The sequence below is a fragment of the Oncorhynchus mykiss genome, chromosome 13 (assembly GCF_057628025.1).
Source record: "Oncorhynchus mykiss isolate SJ-2025 chromosome 13, ASM5762802v1, whole genome shotgun sequence".
Taxonomy (NCBI): Eukaryota; Metazoa; Chordata; class Actinopteri; order Salmoniformes; family Salmonidae; genus Oncorhynchus; species Oncorhynchus mykiss.
In genome coordinates, this window is record NC_143034.1 from 81,045,545 (window position 1) to 81,064,776 (window position 19,232).

Below are 19,232 nucleotides of genomic sequence, written 5' to 3' on the forward strand. Positions count from 1 at the left end.
CTGTTTGCACTGCCTACACCTTCCACTAGATGTCAACAGTCTGTAGAACGTTGAATGAAGCCTCTACTGTGATGTGGGGCTGGATGGGAGGTGTTTGAGTCAGTGGTCTGGCAGAGAGCCAGTTCCTGGTCATGCGCATTCCACATGATATCGCCTTACTTCTGTAGACACAAAGGAATTCTCCGGTTGGAACGTTATTGAATATTTATGATAACAACATCTTGAAGATTGATTCTCTACTTAGTTTGAGAAGTTTAGTCGACCAGTAATATAACTTTATGAAGTTTTCGCCTGGACCTGCTAAGCGTTTGGACATGTGTAGCAAAAGTAGCTACTTGTACATAATTAATGGCCATTATCGAAAAAACAAACAATTTATTGTGGAACTAGGATTCCTGTGAGTGCATTATGATGAAGATCATCAAAGGTAAGGGAATATTTATGATGTAATTTCGTATTTCTGTTGACTCCAACATGGCGGAGAAATGTTGTTTATATCTGAGCGCCGTCTCAGATTATTGCATGGTTTGCTTTTTCCGTAAAGTTTTTTTGAAATCTGACACAGCGGTTGCATTAACTTTTTATGGCTGCAATCCCGATATCGGGATAAGTGTCATCAACAACCGCTGAATAGCATAGCGCTACGTACAATAAATATTACTATAAATATTTATATTAATGAAATCACAAGTGCAATATAGGAAAACACAGCTTAGCCTTTTGTTAATCCACCTGTCGTGTCAGATTTTGAAATTATACAGCGAAAGCAATCCCAGCGTTTGTGTAAGTTTATCGATCGCACGATAAAACATTAAGTACAGTTAGCATCAGGTAGATCGATCACGAAAATCAGAAAAGCAATCAAATTAAAAATGTACCTTAGATGATCTTCCGATGTTCACTCACGAGACTCCCAGTTACACAACATTTGTCAAAATAAAAGCCTGAAACTATGTATGAAGACTGTTGACAGCTTTGGGGAAGCGATAGGAAAAGGAAACCGGTTCATATCCATAACAATGGAGCAAAGGGAGGCTTTGGAAAATAGAAGCCACTTCCTGTTTAGATTTTCCTCAGGGTTTCTACTGCAATATCAGTTCTGTATAACTCACAGACAATATTTTGACCGTTTTGGAAACTTTAGAGTGTTTTCTGTCCAATAACAATAATATAATGCATATATTAGCAACTGAGACTGAGGAGCTGTTTACAATGGGCACCTTTTCATCCAAGCTACTCAATACTGCCCCTGCAGCCATAAAAAGTTCACCTTTCTCCTCCCTTTCATCTACAATTGACAAATAAGGAATCATAGCTTTCACCTGGATTCACCTGGTCAGTTTGTCATGGAAAGAAAGGTGTCCTTATTGTTTTATACATTCATGGATTTTGTTATGTAGCCTATTGTTTTATCTTTATTCAACCTGCCATCTACCCACCTGGGGGCTGAGGGTTATGAGAGAACCCCCACATCACTAGCTTCTCTTTATACAACCTGCAATCTACCCACCTGGGGACTGAGGGTTATGAGAGAACCCCCACATCACTAGCTTCTCTTTATTCAACCTGCCATCTACCCACCTGGGGACTGAGGGTTATGAGAGAACCCCCACATCACTAGCTTCTCTTTATTCAACCTGCCATCTACCCACCTGGGAACTGAGGGTTATGAGAGAACCCCCACATCACTAGCTTCTCTTTATACACCCTGCCATCTACCCACCTGGGGACTGAGGGTTATGAGAGAACCCCCACATCACTAACTTCTCTTTATTCAACCTGCCATCTACCCACCTGGGGACTGAGGGTTATGAGAGAACCCCCACATCACTAGTTTCTCTTTATTCAACCTGCCATCTACCCACCTGGGGACTGAGGGTTATGAGAGAACCCCCACATCACTAGCTTCTCTTTATTCAACCTGCCATCTACCCACCTGGGGACTGAGGGTTATGAGAGAACCCCCACATCACTAGCTTCTCTTTATTCAACCTGCCATCTACCCACATGGGGACTGAGGGTTATGAGAGAACCCCCACATCACTAGCTTCTCTTTATTCAACCTGCCATCTACCCACCTGGGGACTGAGGGTTATGAGAGAACCCCCACATCACTAGTTTCTCTTTATACACCCTGCCATCTACCCACCTGGGGACTGAGGGTTATGAGAGAACCCCCACATCACTAGCTTCTCTTTATTCAACCTGCCATCTACCCACCTGGGGACTGAGGGTTATGAGAGAACCCCCACATCACTAGTTTCTCTTTATACACCCTGCCATCTACCCACCTGGGGACTGAGGGTTATGAGAGAACCCCCACATCACTAGTTTCTCTTTATACACCCTGCCATCTACCCACCTGGGGACTGAGGGTTATGAGAGAACCCCCACATCACTAGTTTCTCTTTATACACCCTGCCATCTACCCACCTGGGGACTGAGGGTTATGAGAGAACCCCCACATCACTAGTTTCTCTTTATACAACCTGCCATCTACCCACCTGGGGACTGAGGGTTATGAGAGAACCCCCACATCACTAGCTTCTCTTTATACACCCTGCCATCTACCCACCTGGGGACTGAGGGTTATGAGAGAACCCCCACATCACTAGTTTCTCTTTATACACCCTGCCATCTACCCACCTGGGGACTGAGGGTTATGAGAGAACCCCCACATCACTAGCTTCTCTTTATTCAACCTGCCATCTACCCACCTGGGGACTGAGGGTTATGAGAGAACCCCCACATCACTAGCTTCTCTTTATTCAACCTGCCATCTACCCACCTGGGGACTGAGGGTTATGAGAGAACCCCCACATCACTAGTTTCTCTTTATTCAACCTGCCATCTACCCACCTGGGGACTGAGGGTTATGAGAGAACCCCCACATCACTAGCTTCTCTTTATTCAACCTGCCATCTACCCACCTGGGGACTGAGGGTTATGAGAGAACCCCCACATCACTAGCTTCTCTTTATTCAACCTGCCATCTACCCACCTGGGGACTGAGGGTTATGAGAGAACCCCCACATCACTAGCTTCTCTTTATTCAACCTGCCATCTACCCACCTGGGGACTGAGGGTTATGGGAGAACCCCCACATCACTAGCGTGTATGTTCTGCAGCCTTGTAAAGATAAGGACGGGATGACTGGGAGGCAGGTTGGCATTTACTGTCATGAATCTTGCCCTGGAGGCAGTTCAGCAAAGAGGTCACTAGTTGGCACAGGCACAAAGTAATACAATCAGATTTTAATTCTAACCTTAACCCTGACCACACTGCTAATCCTTCTCTTAAATTAAGACCATAAAACAACATTATTTTCCACAGCCAATTTTGACTTTGTAGCTGGCATGTCTAGAGGAAATCACACAGTTCTGGCTCCAGGTCAAGATTCATGACAAACATCAACCTGTGACTGGCAGAGGCAATGAAGAATCGAACCCAACTGTTTTCACAATGAACAGGCTTTTTCTTGATTCAATTATGTTTAATTATGAAAAGTACAATATATCCTTGTATACAAGTACAACTATGGAGTGTATGTCCATATATAACACACAACAAATGATCACATTGGTATTTTAACAGTGTTATTGTTAGAGTTTAAATGTTTAAACAGAGGATCCATCTATAACAGTATAAAATAAGATGATAAACAGAGGATCCATCTAAAACAGTATAAAACAAGATGATAAACAGAGGATCCATCTAAAACAGTATAAAACAAGATGATAAACAGAGGATCCATCTAAAACAGTATAAAACAAGATGATAAACAGAGGATCCATCTAAAACAGTATAAAACAAGATGATAAACAGAGGATCCATCTAAAACAGTATAAAACAAGATGATAAACAGAGGATCCATCTAAAACAGTATAAAACAAGATGATAAACAGATGATAAACAGAGGATCCATCTAAAACAGTATAAAACAAGATGATAAACAGAGGATCCATCTAAAACAGTATAAAACAAGATGATAAACAGAGGATCCATCTAAAACAGTATAAAACAAGATGATAAACAGAGGATCCATCTAAAACAGTATAAAACAAGATGATAAACAGAGGATCCATCTAAAACAGTATAAAACAAGATGATAAACAGAGGATCCATCTAAAACAGTATAAAACAAGATGATAAACAGAGGATCCATCTAAAACAGTATAAAACAAGTGCAGTATGTTCTGAGAATGTTACTTTAACGTCAACTCATAACGTCACACTATAACTTCATGGGAGTCTTGTGGAAAGACTGCATGTTGTTTTGGGGGGATTGAGTGACGTCTTCATCAACATTTGCAGAATATTCCTGTAATATTTTCACCTCTTGTCAGACGCCAACAGTCTAGTCGGCTGCAGACATTCAGAAGGAGTTCAAGTAGTTTATTTGCCATTTGCAGGTATTAAAAGTAATACATACATTGTAATTCCTTGTTGGATCTCTCTCACATATAGGACAGTACATACCAGAGGAGGCTGGTGAGGGGAGGATGGCTCATAATAATGTCTGGAACAGAGTGAATGAAATGGAACACATGGAAACCACGTGTTTGATACCATTCCACTTATTCCCCTCCAGTCATTACAAGCCTGTCCTCCCCAATTAAGGTCCCACCAACCTCCTGTGGTACAAACACAAACAGTAAAATATATCATAAAAAATGCAAAGTGGTAAAAGATCAGAAATGGAACCAAAAGGTTCAGTCATGTTCTAATAGTCTGATGAAAACAGTTTAGGTTGATGATTTAACAGGCAGATAGAACTGGGATAGAAGCTGTTCTAGAACCTGTTATCCAGAAACGGATTTAACAGGCAGATAGAACTGGGATAGAAGCTGTTCTAGAACCTGTGGTCCAGAAACTGATTTAACAGGCAGATAGAACTGGGATACAAGCTGTTCTAGAACCTGTTATCCAGTGTGTGTGTATATGTGTGTGTCCAGTGTGAATGTGTGTGTACAGTGTGTGTGTGTGTCCAGTGTAAGTGTGTGTGTGTGTGTGTGTGTGTGTGTGTCCAGTGCGTGTTTGTGTATGTCCACTTTGTGTGTGTGTGTGTTATGCCTTAAAGACAGAAGGGCCCATTGGTGAAAATGTTTGTGTGTCCAGTGTGTGTTCGGTGTGAGTGTGTGCCCTGTGTGTGTGTTCAGTGTGTGAGTGTGTGGACAGTGTCAGTGTGTGTGTGTGTGTGTGTGTGTGTGTCACTGAGTCGCCATTATCATAATCCGAATGTGTCAAGTTATTATTTACTGAAACTGTTGTTTGTCCAGTGTGTGTTTGGATAGAGGGATAGATGGGTGAATGTGATCAGGTGGGTCAGTGTGTGTGTGTGTGTGTGTGTCAGGTGATTATTGACACTGAGGAGTCATCACCCCAAACCCTAATCCCTGGATAGAGGGGCTCAGTGAATGTTGAGGTGAATGTGATCAGGTGGGTCAGTGTGTCAGAGGAGGCTCTATAGAAGGACAGAGTGCCGGCTGGCCAGTCCAGATACACTCCTACTCTGTAGGGGCTGGAGGGGCGGACGTCTATGGTAGTCCGATTTTTATTGTGCCAGGCATAGTAACGGTTGTCAGTGCAGACCAGACTCCAGGACTTGCCATTCCATCCAAGACCACAGTCATTACCCCCTTCTCTCCTGCTGATTCCTTTATATGTCACTACTATACCAGCCCCTCTCCCACTCCTCTCTACCTCCCAGTAACAGCGCCCAGTCAGACCTTCTCTACACATCACCTGTTCACAGTTCTCAAATCTCTCTGGGTGATCAGGATACGGCTGCTTCTTTCTCCTACATGTCACCTTTCTGTTCTCCTCAGAGAGAGAGAGGTGTCTGTTTACTGTGTTTGGGTCCAGTGTGAGATCACAGACATCTGATGGATGAAACCAGACACAATATTAGAAATCATCATCATTCACATTAGAATGTTAACTCACTTTTCACTAATTAATTTAATGTAGATGTTTCTAGGTATCAAAAGGAGAAGTGAAGGTAACGTGAGACTTGTTGAATGATCAGATGTTATACTGTATGGTAATATAAAACACACTTATTCCGCTTTTATTACACACGCAAACACACACACACACACACACAGACACAAAAAGAAACTCTTTGTAAACTTTGGTGTCCCTGATTTCTGCTTCTGTAGAACTACAGCTGATATTTAATATGACCAAGTCAGTAATGATGGTGGTCTTTGACTTTGACTTAACTTGAATCAAGACTTATTCTTAGTCATATTCTTCACATCAGTCAACACTCACATTTTCTAAGCCCAGGTTTCATTCTGTTCTCTCCACCATGTTCCACACTGTAGCGGTAAGCAGAAGAACAGACAGTCATTGAGGGATACACCTGAACACACACACACACACACACACACACACACACACACACACGGTCAGCAAATAACTAAGAATGGTTGTCTGTGTGTGTGTGTGTCCAGTGTGTGTGTCTCCAGTGTGTGTGTGTCTCCAGATTGTATGTACAGTGTGTGTCCATTGTGTGTGTCCAGTGTGTGTGTGTGTCCTGTGTGTGTGTGTGTGTGTGTATGTCCAGCGTGCATTCAGTGGGTGTCCAGCATGTGTCAGTGTGTGTGTGTGTGTGTGTGTCCAGTATGTGTGTGTGTGTGTGTCCAGTATGTGTATGCGTGTGTCCAGTGTGTGTGTGTCCAGTGTTTCCAGTGTTTGTGTGTGTGTCACAACAGATCTTTTGTGACACACACTGGGCACAGACACTGGACAGACACACTGGAAACACTGAACATACATACACACACACACACACACACACACACACACACACACACACACACACACACACACACACACACACACACACACACACACACACACACACACACACACACACACACACACAGTCAGTATATAACTTTGTCCAAGTGGTGGTAATAATGTTTGTCTTAACTATCCTGATAAGTCAAACATGTCTGATATGAACATTGACATAAACCCACTACATACTTGAGTTTCTCCAGTCTGCAGTGTGGATCCTCCAGTCCAGCAGAGAGCAGTCTGACTCCTGAGTCTCCTGGGTGATTGTAGCTCAGGTCCAGCTCTCTCAGGTGTGAGGGGTTTGACCTCAGAGCTGAGACCAGAGAAGCACAGCCTTCCTCTGTGACTAGACAGCCTGACAGCCTGCAAAGAGTCAAATCATATTAAAATCACACTGCTATTCTTTGGTGGTGAAAATAGTGGCAGTATATTTTTCAACATATTCAGATATATCAGTGTCCTGAAACCTTCTATATCTATTCATAAAATAGTGTATCATCATAAAAAATGACAAATGATCAAAGTATTACCTGCAGATAGAAACATGTATAGTACAAATATTATAGTAGACTGACCAGACCAGTTTAAAAAGCAGCATCAGTCAGAAGACAGACAGTGAGGAATCAGATTTAGATTGTATTGAGTATACAGTCCACACCATATCTATTTAGACAGTGAGGTATCAGATTTAGATTGTATTGAGTATACAGTCCACACCATATCTATTTAGAAAGTGAGGTATCAGATTTAGATTGTATTGAGTATACAGTCCACACCATATCTATTTAGACAGTGAGGTATCAGATTTAGATTGTATTGAGTATACAGTCCACACCATATCTATTTAGAAAGTGAGGTATCAGATTTAGATTGTATTGAGTATACAGTCCACACCATATCTATTTAGACAGTGAGGTATCAGATTTAGATTGTATTGAGTATACAGTCCACACCATATCTATTTAGACAGTGAAGCAAACATTTTAAATGTGTCTCTATACTCCAACATTTTGGATTTGAGGTCAAATGTTTCATATGAGGTGACAGTATTTAATGTCACCTTTTATTTGAGGGTATTTTAAGACACATTGTGTTTCACTATTAAAAATGAAAACAATTTATGTTTCCAGTCTCCCCATTTGAAGAAGTCTTAAGTATTCTGAACAATTCACTCATAGTGTATTAAAATAGTCAAATAGAAAATAGTCAAAAATGTAGTTTTTTGTCGTAAACTCGTTGGTTGCATTTGCAGTTTGTTTTGGTTGTGTTTTGCCCAATAATAAAATGGTGGATGATGAGTGGAGTACTTTTCTGTCTAAGAGAGTAAACAAAACATGCTAACCTCTCACCATTACCAATAACAGAGACTACAACAAAACATACTAACCTCTCACCATTACCAATAACAGAGGCTACAACAAAACATGCTAACCTCTCACCATTAACCTCAAATAAAAGGTGACATTCTGTACTCCTAATTTGAAACATTCTATCTCAAATCCAAAATGCTGTCCAATCACATATGTTGTGGACCATGTGTGTCTTGTAAACACAGGTGGATCTGGTGAACAGTTATCACTTGTTGACCAACTACAGGAATACTGACCTCAGAGTCTCCAGTTTACAGTGGGGATTCCCCAGTCCAGCAGAGAGCAGCTTCACTCCTGAATCCTTCAGGTCATTGTTACTCAGGTCCAGCTCTCTCAGGTGTGAGGGGTTTGACTCCAGAGCAGAGACCAGAGAAGCACAGCCTTCCTCTGTGACTCCACAGCCTGACAGCCTGACAAAGAGATCATCATGACTTCACAAATACACTGTTAATTTAACACCAGTAGTGTAGAAGGACAATGGCAGATGCATTTGGTTTATTTTCCCAAACAACATATAGATTTTATTTCACCTTTATAGGTAGGCAAGGTAGGCAAGTAGAGAACAAGTTCTCATTTACAATTGCAACCTGGCCAAGATAAAGCAAAGCAGTACAATACATACAACAACACAGAGTTACACATGGAGTAAAACAAACATACAGTCAATAATACAGTATAAACAAGTCTATATACGACGTGAGCAAATGAGGTGAGAAGGGAGGTAAAGGCAAAAAAGGCCATGGTGGCAAAGTAAATACAATATAGCAAGTAAAACACTGGAATGGTAGTTTTGCAATGGAAGAATGTGCAAAGTAGAAATAAAAATAATGGGGTGCAAAGGAGCAAAATAAATAAATGAATTAAATACAGTTGGGAAAGAGGTAGTTGTTTGGGCTAAATTATAGGTGGGCTATGTACAGGTGCAGTAATCTGTGAGCTGCTCTGACAGTTGGTGCTTAAAGCTAGTGAGGGAGATAAGTGTTTCCAGTTTCAGAGATTTTTGTCGTTCGTTCCAGTCATTGGCAGCAGAGAACTGGAAAGAGAGGCGGCCAAAGAAATAATTGGTTTTGGGGGTGACTAGAGAGATATACCTGCTGGAGCGTGTGCTACAGGTGGGAGATGCTATGGTGACCAGCGAGCTGAGATAAGGGGGAACTTTACCTAGCAGGGTCTTGTAGATGACATGGAGCCAGTGGGTTTGGCGACGAGTATGAAGCGAGGGCCAGCCAACGAGAGCGTACAGGTCGCAATGGTGGGTAGTATATGGGGCTTTGGTGACAAAACGGATTGCACTGTGATAGACTGCATCCAATTTGTTGAGTAGGGTATTGGAGGCTATTTTGTAAATTACATCGCCAAAGTCGAGGATTGGTAGGATGGTCAGTTTTACAAGGGTATGTTTGGCAGCATGAGTGAAGGATGCTTTGTTGCGAAATAGGAAGCCAATTCTAGATTTAACTTTGGATTGGAGATGTTTGATATGGGTCTGGAAGGAGAGTTTACAGTCTAACCAGACACCTAAGTATTTGTAGTTGTCCACGTATTCTAAGTCAGAGCCGTCCAGAGTAGTGATGTTGGACAGGCGGGTAGGTGCAGGCAACGATCGGTTGAAGAGCATGCATTTAGTTTTACTTGCATTTAAGAGCAATTGGAGGCCACGGAAGGAGAGTTGTATGGCATTGAAGCTTGCCTGGAGGGTTGTTAACACAGTGTCCAAAGAAGGGCCAGAAGTATACAGAAGGTGTCGTCTGCATAGAGGTGGATCAGAGACTCACCAGCAGCAAGAGCGACCTCATTGATATATACAGAGAAGAGAGTCGGTCAGCAGACTCTCCGATTTGACACACTGAACTCTATCAGAGAAGTAGTTGGTGAACCAGGCGAGGCAATCATTTGAGAAACCAAGGCTGTCGAGTCTGCCGATGAGGATGTGGTGATTGACAGAGTCGAAAGCCTTGGCCAGATCAATGAATACGGCTGCACAGTAATGTTTCTTATCGATGGCGGTTAAGATATCGTTTAGGACCTTGAGCGTGGCTGAGGTGCACCCATGACCAGCTCTGAAACCAGATTGCATAGCAGAGAGGGTATGGTGAGATTCGAAATGGTCGGTAATCTGTTTGTTGACTTGGCTTTCGAAGACCTTAGAAAGGCATGGTAGGATAGATACAGGTCTGTAGCAGTTTGGGTCAAGAGTGTCCCCCCCTTTGAAGAGGGGGATGACCGCAGCTGCTTTCCAATCTTTGGGAATCTCAGACGACACGAAAGAGAGGTTGAACAGGCTAGTAATAGGGGTGGCAACAATTTCGGCAGATCATTTTAGAAAGAAAGGGTCCAGATTGTCTAGCCCGGCTGATTTGTAGGGGTCCAGATTTTGCAGCTCTTTCAGAACATCAGCTGCACGGATTTGGGAGAAGGAGAAATGGGGAAGGCTTGGGCGAGTTGCTGTTGGGGGTGCAGTGCTGTTGACCGGGGTAGGAGTAGCCAGGTGGAAAGCATGGCCAGCCGTAGAAAAATGCTTATTGAAATTCTCAATTATGGTGGATTTATCAGTGGTGACAGTGTTTCCTATCTTCAGTGCAGTGGGCAGCTGGGAGGAGGTGTTCTTATTCTCCATGGACTTTACAGTGTCCCAGAACTTTTTTGAGTTAGTGTTGCAGGAAGCAAATGTCTGCTTGAAAAAGCTAGCCTTGGCTTTTCTAACTGCCTGTGTATAATGGTTTCTAGCTTCTCTGAACAGCTGCATATCACGGGGGCTGTTCGATGCTAATGCAGAACGCCAGAGGATGTTTTGGTGTTGGTTAAGGGCAGTCATGTCTGGGGAGAACCAAGGGCTATATCTGTTCCTGGTTCTAAATTTCTTGAATGGGGCATGTTTATTTAAGATGGTTAGGAAGGCAGTTTAAAAAAAATATCCAGGCATCCTCTACTGACGGGATGAGATCAATTTCCTTCCAGGATACCCCGGCCAGGTCGATTAGAAAGGCCTGCTCGCTGAAGTGTTTCAGGGAGCGTTTTACAGTGATGAGTGGAGGTCATTTGACCGCTGACCCATTACGGATGCAGGCAATGAGGCAGTGATCGCTGAGATCTTGGTTGAAGACAGCAGAGGTGTATTTAGAGGGCAAGTTGGTTAGGATGATATCTATGAGGATGCCCGTGTTTAAGGCTTTGGGGAGGTACCTGGTAGGTTCCTTGATAATTTGTGTGAGATTGAGGGCATCAAGTTTAGATTGTAGGATGGCTGGGGTGTTAAGCATGTTCCAGTTTAGGTCACCTAGCAGCACGAGCTCTGAAGATAGCTGGGGGGCAATCAGTTCACATATGGTGTCCAGAGCACAGCTGGGGGCAGAGGGTGGTCTATAGCAGGCGGCAACGGTGACAGACTTGTTTTTAGAGAGGTGGATTTTTAAAAGTAGAAGTTCAAATTGTTTGAGTACAAACCTGGATAGTAGGACAGAACTCTGCAGCCTATCTTTGCAGTAGATTGCAACACCGCCCCCTTTGGCAGTTCTATCTTGTCTGAAAATGTTGTAGTTTGGAATTAAAATTTCAGAATTTTTGGTGGTCTTCCTAAGCCAGGATTCAGACACAGCTAGAACATCCGGGTTGGCAGAGTGTGCTAAAGCAGTGAATAGAACAAACTTAGGGAGGAGGCTTCTAATGTTAACATGCATGAAACCAAGGCTATTACGGTTACAGAAGTCGTCAAAAGAGAGCGCCTGGGGAATAGGAGTGGAGCTAGGCACTGCAGGGCCTGGATTCACCTCTACATTGCCAGAGGAACATAGGAGGAGTAGAATAAGGGTGCGGCTAAAAGCAATAAGAATTGGTCGTCTAGAACGTCTGGAACAGAGAGTAAAAGGAGGTTTCTGGGGCCGATAAAATAGCATCAAGGTATAATGTACAGACAAAGGTATGGTAGGATGTGAATACAGTGGAGGTAAACCTAGGTAATGAGTGATGAAGAGAGAGATATTGTCTATAGAAACATCATTGAAACCAGAAGATGTCATAGCATGTGTGGGTGGTGGAACTAATAGGTTGGATAAGGTATAGTGATTCATCTTCCATCTCCTAGAATTGTGTGGTCATAATGTTAAACTAATGTAAAAATCTATGCATTTATTCAATGTGTTATTCAATATAATATTATATAACTATTATAATACATATGTTTCTCTAAACTGAATATTTCTTCCTGATGAATAATGTCATTTTATCTACTCACAGAACAGCTCGGGAGGCTTTGACCACTGGCAGCAGCCTCAGAAGACCTTCCTCTGATCTGGAGTATTTCTTCAGGTCAAACACATCCAGCACCTTTTCTGAAGTCAGCAACACAAAGACCAGAGCTGACCACTGTGCAGGTGACAGTTTGAACCTAGAGAGACTTCCTGATCTCAGGTATCTTTGGATCTCCTCCACTAGAGAATGGTCATTCAGTTCATTCAGACAGTGGAACAGATTGATGCTCCTCTCTGGAGAGGGATTCTCCCTGATCTTCTCCTTGATGTACTTGATTGTTTCTTCATGGCTCTGTGAGCTACTTCTTGTCTTTGTCAGTAGACCTCGTAAGTGCTTCTGATTGGACTCCAGTGAGAGGCCCAGAAGGAAGCGAAGGAAAAGGTCCAGGTTTCCCGTCTCACTTTGTAAGGCTTTATCCACAGCACCCTTGTAGAAAGCAATTTCAGGCTCGTCGTTTGTTTTCAGTTTGTCCATTAGATTCTCATTGTTGTTGATGAATGAGAGGAGCACATATACAGCAGCCAGAAACTCCTGAATGCTCAGATGTACGAAGCAGTACACCTTGTCCTGGTACAGCACACATTCCTCTTTAAAGAGCTGTGTGCACAATCCTGAGTACACTGAGGCTTCATTAACATCAATGCCAGACTCTTTCAGGTCTTCTTCATAGAAAATCAGATTGCCTTTCACAAGCTGTTGAAAAGCCAGTTTTCCCAGTGACAGAATGCTTTCTTTATTCCAGTGTGGACCTGTCTCTTCTTTCCCAAGATACTTTTCATTCTTCTGTTTAATATGAAACTCCACAAGGTGTGTGTACATCTCAGTCAGAGTCTTGGGCATCTCTTCTCTCTTATGTTTCAGCATGTGTTCAAGGACTGTTGCAGAAATCCAACAGAAGACTGGAATGTGGCACATGATGTGGAGGCTCCTTGATGTCTTTATGTGTGAGATGATTCTGCTGGCCAGGTCCTCATCACTGAATCTCTTCCTGAAGTACTCCTCCTTCTGTGGGTCATTGAACCCTCGTACCTCTGTCACGTGGTCAACACATTCTGAAGGGATCTTATTGGCTGCTGCAGGTCGGGTAGTTATCCAGAGGAGAGCAGAGGGAAGCAGATTTCCCCTGATGAGATTTGTCAGCAGAACATCCACTGAGGTTGACTCTGTGACGTCCCAACAGATCTTGTTCTTCTGGAAGTCTAGGGGCAGTCGGCACTCATCCAGACCATCAAAGATGAACAGAACTTTGTACATGTCGAAGTTGGAGGTTGATTGTTTGGTTTCCATTGAGAAGTGATTGAGAAGTTCAATGAAAGTGTGTTTGTCCTTCTTCAAATTCAGCTCCCGAAAAGGGAATGAAAATACAAATTGGACATCCTGATTTGCTTTTCCTTCAGCCCAGTCCAGAATGAACTTCTGCACAGAGACTGTTTTTCCAATGCCAGCGACTCCCTTTGTCAGCACAGTTCTGATAGGTTTGTCTTGTCCCGTTAAGGGTTTGAAGATGTCATTACATTTGATTGCAGTCTCTGGTCTTGCTTTTTTCCTGTTTGTTGTCTCAATCTGTCTCAGCTCATGTTCATTATTGACCTCTCCTGTTCCACCCTCTGTGATGTAGAGCTCTGTGTAGATATTATTGAGAAGTGTTGGGTTTCCTTGTTTAGCGATCCCCTCAAATACACATTGAAACTTCTTCTTTAGATTAGATTTGAGTTCAAGTTGGCAAATCACAGCAAGCTCATCTGAATCTAGAAATAACACAGAGGATATTAATATTACGTCTGTTTTAATGTCTACAGTATTGTAGGACTGTTATAAAGTTTTCAATTATAATAATTTATTCTCTTAACTGACTGTATAAATGTGTAAATGTTTTCATAATGCATTACAGACTGGTGTGACTGATTATATTATTATTGGTATTATTGATGGTATTATTAATGTTGTCTCTCTCTCTCTAAATGAATCACCACAACACATCCTGCTGCTACTTGATGGGGTCACTAGGTGTTGTGTTCAGGCTAGAGGTCGACCGATTATCCGGAATGGCCGATTTCAAGTTTTCATAACAGAAATTATAATTTTTGGCACCGATTTTGCCGATTTTATTATTATTATTATTATTTTTTACACCTTTATTTAACTAGGCAAATCAGTTAAGAACACATTCTTAATTTCAATGACGGCCTAGGAACGGTGGGTTAACTGCCTCATTCAGGGGCAGAATGACAGATTTTCACCTGGTCAGCTCGGGGGATCGAATCTTGCAACCTTCAAGTTAACTAGTCCAACGCAATAACGACCTGCCTGCCTCTCGTTGCACTCCACAAGGAGACTGCCTGTTACGGGAAGTAAGTTGGTAAGTTGCTAGCTAGCATTAAATGTATCTTATAAAAAACAATCAATCAATCATAATCACGAGTTAATGATGATATTACTAGATATTATCTAGCGTGTCCTGCTAGATAATATATATAATCTGACTGAGCATACAAGCATACAAGTATCAAGCATTGCGCTGTTTATGACTTCAAGCCAATCAAATCAAATCATCAAATCAAATGTTATTTGTCACATACACATGGTGAGCAGATGTTAATGCGAGTGTAGTGAAATGCTTGTGCTTCTAGTTCCGACAATGCAGTAATAACCAACAAGTAATCTAGCTAACAATTCCAAAAAACTACTGTCTTATACACACAAGTGTAAGGGGATAAGGAGTATGTACATAAAGATATATGAATGAGTGATGGTACAGAGCAGCATAGGCAAGATACAGTAGATGGTATCGAGTACAGTATATACATATGAGATGAGTATGTAAACAAAGTGGCATAGTTAAAATGGCTAGTGATACATGTATTACATAAAGATGCAGTAGATGATATAGAGTACAGTATATACGTATACATATGAGATGAATAATGTAGGGTATGTAAACATTATATTAGGTAGCATTGTTTAAAGTGGCTAGTGATATATTTTACATCATTTCCCATCAATTCCCATTATTAAAGTGGCTGGAGTTGAGTCAGTGTGTTGGCAGTGTGTTGGCAGCAACTCCCGAGATCAACTCCCGAGATGAGGCTGGTGTAACCGAAGTGAAATGGCTAGCTAGTTAGTGCACGCTAATAGCGTTTCAAACGTCACTCGCTTTGAGCCTTGGAGTGGTTGTTTCCCTTGCTCTGCATGGGAAACGCTGCTTCGGGGGTGGCTGTTGTCGTTGTGTTCCTGGTTCGAGCCCAGGGAGGAGCGAGGAGAGGGACGGAAGCTATACTGTTACACTGGCAATACTAAAGTGCCTATAAGAACATCCAATAGTCAAAGGTTAATGAAATACAAATGGTATAGAGAGAAATAGTCCTATAATTCCTATAATAACTACAACCTAAAACTTCTTACCTGGGAATATTGAAGACTCATGTTAAAAGGAACCACCAGCTTTCATATGTTCTCATGTTCTGAGCAAGGAACTTAAAAGTTATCTTTCTTACATGGCACATATTGCACTTTTACTTTCTTCTCCAACACTTTGTTTTTGCATTATTTAAACCAAATTGAAGATGTTTCATTATTTATTTGAGGATAAATTGATTTTATTGATGTATTAAGTTAAAATAAGTGTTCATTCAGTAAGTTGTAATTGTCATTATTAAAAATACATTTATTTTGTATTTTTTTATATCATATCGGTATCTGCATTGAAAAATCATAATCGGTCGACCTCTAGTTAAGGCTGCTACAATATCATTGAGTTACACAGCTACAGCTTTTAAATGTTATAAAACATCATTCAACATGAGGCAGACAGCTCTTACATTTCTCCAGTGTGTCAGCAAGGTCCCCCTGGTTCATTTTCCTCAGGATGTGCAGTGTGATCTTCAGAGCCCCCTCTCTGGCACTGCTCTCCAGCTTCTCATCTTCAGCATCCACCACTTCCTTATCCTGCTTCTGACTCTCAAAGCCTTCTGGGAGTTCTGGACTAAGAATCCTCTTGAACCTCTTCAGCTCGTTCTTCACAAATGTCATAATATTATCTTCAAGCATCTGAAATAAATAAAGTAAATGAGTTAAGCAAGAGAATAAATGCTTTCTCATTAACACATTAATGAATGATTGACAGGTCAACTTTTCTTGAGGTAAACAAAAACAAATGTACATAACAGGACCACATACACTGAATATGGAGGCCAGGTCTGTTTGATGACTGTGGGAAGACTGACCACTGAGAATCTCTGACTCTGATCTCTCCTGTTGGTTTCTGTGGACAAAACATGAGACATATACACACACACACACACACACACACACACACACACACACACACACACACACACACACACAGGGAGGGAATGTTGTGTTTGTTTAATATTGTTTTAGGACTATGAAAATTGACAAAATGATTAGCCTATGGATTATGAAAACAACAACAATAAATGGGAAAATGTGAGAGGAGAAATGACTAGAGACAGTGTTGTTTAACTCACTGACCAGGACCCATGAGTTCTTCTTACCTTTGTTCAGTAGAAAAATCTCCCTCTCTAAACTGTATAGGTTGACTCATAGACCAGTCACTCTTCATGGACACACAGCTGGGAACAGGGGAGGCTGGTCTCTCCTGCTTGATTGGTCTTCAACACAACAGAGACAAACATTACATCTCATCTACTCTGAGCTCAGATGGGGAAACATAAGAAGAGTTTCATTCCAAAAAGCTATATATTCGTATTCAGAAATGTTCGTAAATGAGCTTTTATTGTTTAAAGAAGTTATGTTTATGTTAAGTTATGTTTTTTTGCTAAATGAGGAGATGGCACCTGGGTACCTGCTTCTATAAACCAATGAGGAGATGGCACGTGGGTACCTGCTTCTATAAACCAATGAGGAGATGACACGTGGGTACCTGCTTCTATAAACCAATGAGGAGATGGCACGTGGGTACCTGCTTCTATAAACCAATGAGGAGATGCAGCGCGAACTGTGTCACAAATAGAACTGACTTCTAGACGCTCGTTGGCGCGCGAGAGCAGTGTGTCATTTTTAATAACGAAATGTATTTAGCGACGCGAGTGTTGAAGTCATTCCCACCGAAAGGCTTGCAATATCAGATATTAACAGTATTTTTTTTATCATGTGATTTTATTCTGTGATTTTACTCTTTTACTCTGTGTTAGATACCTGGTATATACCAGGACTATTTACTCTGTGGTTAGATAAATGGTATATACCAGGAGTATTTACTCTGTGATTAGATACCTGGTATTTACCAGGAGTATTTACTCTGTGGTTAGATACCTGGTATATACCAGGAGTATTTACTCTGTGATTAGATACATGGTATAAACCAGGAGTATTTACTCTGTGTTAGATACCTGGTATATACCAGGAGTATTTACTCTGTGCCTAGATACCTGGTATATACCAGGAGTATTTACTCTGTGCCTAGATAACTGGTATATACCAGGAGTATTTACTCTGTGTTTAGATACATGGTATATACCAGGAGTATTTACTCTGTGGTTAGATACCTGGTATATACCAGGAGTATTTACTCTGCAATTAGATACCTGGTATATACCAGGAGTATTGACTCTGTGGTTAGATACCTGGTATATACCAGGAGTATTTACCCTGTGGTTAGATACCTGGTATATACCAGTAGTATTTACTCTGTGGTTAGATACCTGGTATATAACAGGAGTATTTACTCTGTGGTTAGATACCTGGTACATACCAGGAGTATTTACTCTGTAATTAGATACCTGGTATATACCAGGAGTATTTACTCTGTGCCTAGATACCTGGTATATACCAGGAGTATTTACTCTGTGCCTAGATACCTGGTATATACCAGGAGTATTTACTCTGTGGTTAGATACCTGGTATATACCAGGAGTATTTACTCTGTGCCTAGATACCTGGTATATACCAGGAGTATTTACTCTGTGCCTAGATACCTGGTATATACCAGGAGTATTTACTCTGTGGTTAGATACCTGGTATATACCAGGAGTATTTACTCTGTGGTTAGATACCTGGTACATACCAGGAGTATTTACTCTGTGGTTAGATACCTGGTATATACCAGGAGTATTTACTCTGTGATTAGATACCTGGTATATACCAGGAGTATTTACTCTGTGATTACATACCTGTTATATACCAGGAGTATTTACTCTGTGCCTAGATACCTGGTATATACCAGGAGTATTTACTCTGTGCCTAGATACCTGGTATAAACCAGGAGTATTTACTCTGTATTGAAGAAATGTCTCCCTTGTTGCATGTAATTGGCAGTATCATAGAGTGGAGTCTTCATGGACAGACTGCTGTCTCTCTGTGAATACATACCTGGTATATACTATAGATACCTGGTATGTACCATGAGTACTACTTACCCTGTAAATGCAGAAAAGTCTCCATCTTCGCAATCATAGAAAACGTCCATAGACCCGTCACTCTTCATGGACAGACAGCTGGGTGAGTCTGGTCTCTCCTGATGGAATGGGCTTCAACACAACAGAAACAGACCTTCAGTCTCTAGTCTAATCTAGACTAAAGATGATGATGTCATGTCACTGATACCAGGTCAGAGACAACATATGTAGTTAATAAAACATGCCAAGAAATGTATGTCTGTCCCCACAGTGCCCCCACAGTGTCCCCACAGTGTCCCCTCAGTGCCCCCACAGTGCCCCCACAGTGACCCCACAGTGCCCCCACAGTGCCCCCACAGTGTCCCCACAGTGCATTCCTGAAGATCCTAAAGGCTTAAGATCAGTGGTTTCCAGCCTGGTGCATTTTGCA

The 19,232-nt window shown here is 41.7% G+C and overlaps 3 protein-coding genes across 5 annotated transcripts in view; 1 reads left to right on the forward strand and 2 right to left on the reverse strand.

Moving 5' to 3' along the window:
* LOC149979040 (NLR family CARD domain-containing protein 3-like) overlaps positions 1-19,232 on the forward strand; it is a 418,685-nt gene that overhangs the window by 340,342 nt on the left and 59,111 nt on the right. The window lies entirely within an intron of this gene.
* The window catches only part of LOC118938470 (NLR family CARD domain-containing protein 3), a 133,092-nt gene that overhangs the window by 103,138 nt on the left and 10,722 nt on the right, over positions 1-19,232 (reverse strand). Inside the window, exons 3-8 of one of the 3 annotated variants that reach the window (XM_090197860.1) lie at positions 18,824-18,934; positions 16,940-17,056; positions 16,602-16,686; positions 16,244-16,472; positions 12,409-14,173; positions 8,363-8,587 (exon numbers count right to left, since the gene is read on the reverse strand). In XM_090197860.1, the coding sequence (XP_090053986.1) occupies positions 8,398-8,587; positions 12,409-14,173; positions 16,244-16,472; positions 16,602-16,686; positions 16,940-17,056; positions 18,824-18,934 (2,497 nt within the window). In that variant the 3' untranslated portion in view covers positions 8,363-8,397. Of the gene's footprint in view, positions 1-8,362; positions 8,588-12,408; positions 14,174-16,243; positions 16,473-16,601; positions 16,687-16,939; positions 17,057-18,823; positions 18,935-19,232 lie in introns of those variants that run through there. The other 2 variants (XM_090197861.1, XM_090197862.1) reach the window with 2 other exon arrangements.
* LOC149979043 (stonustoxin subunit beta-like) lies at positions 4,381-7,164 on the reverse strand. Its single transcript, XM_090197907.1, has 3 exons — positions 6,997-7,164; positions 6,277-6,323; positions 4,381-5,882 (listed from the first exon to the last, which is right to left on the reverse strand). The coding sequence occupies exons 2-3, from the start codon at positions 6,296-6,298 to the stop codon at positions 5,350-5,352; spliced, it is 555 nt and encodes a 184-aa protein (XP_090054033.1). The 5' UTR covers positions 6,299-6,323; positions 6,997-7,164; the 3' UTR covers positions 4,381-5,349.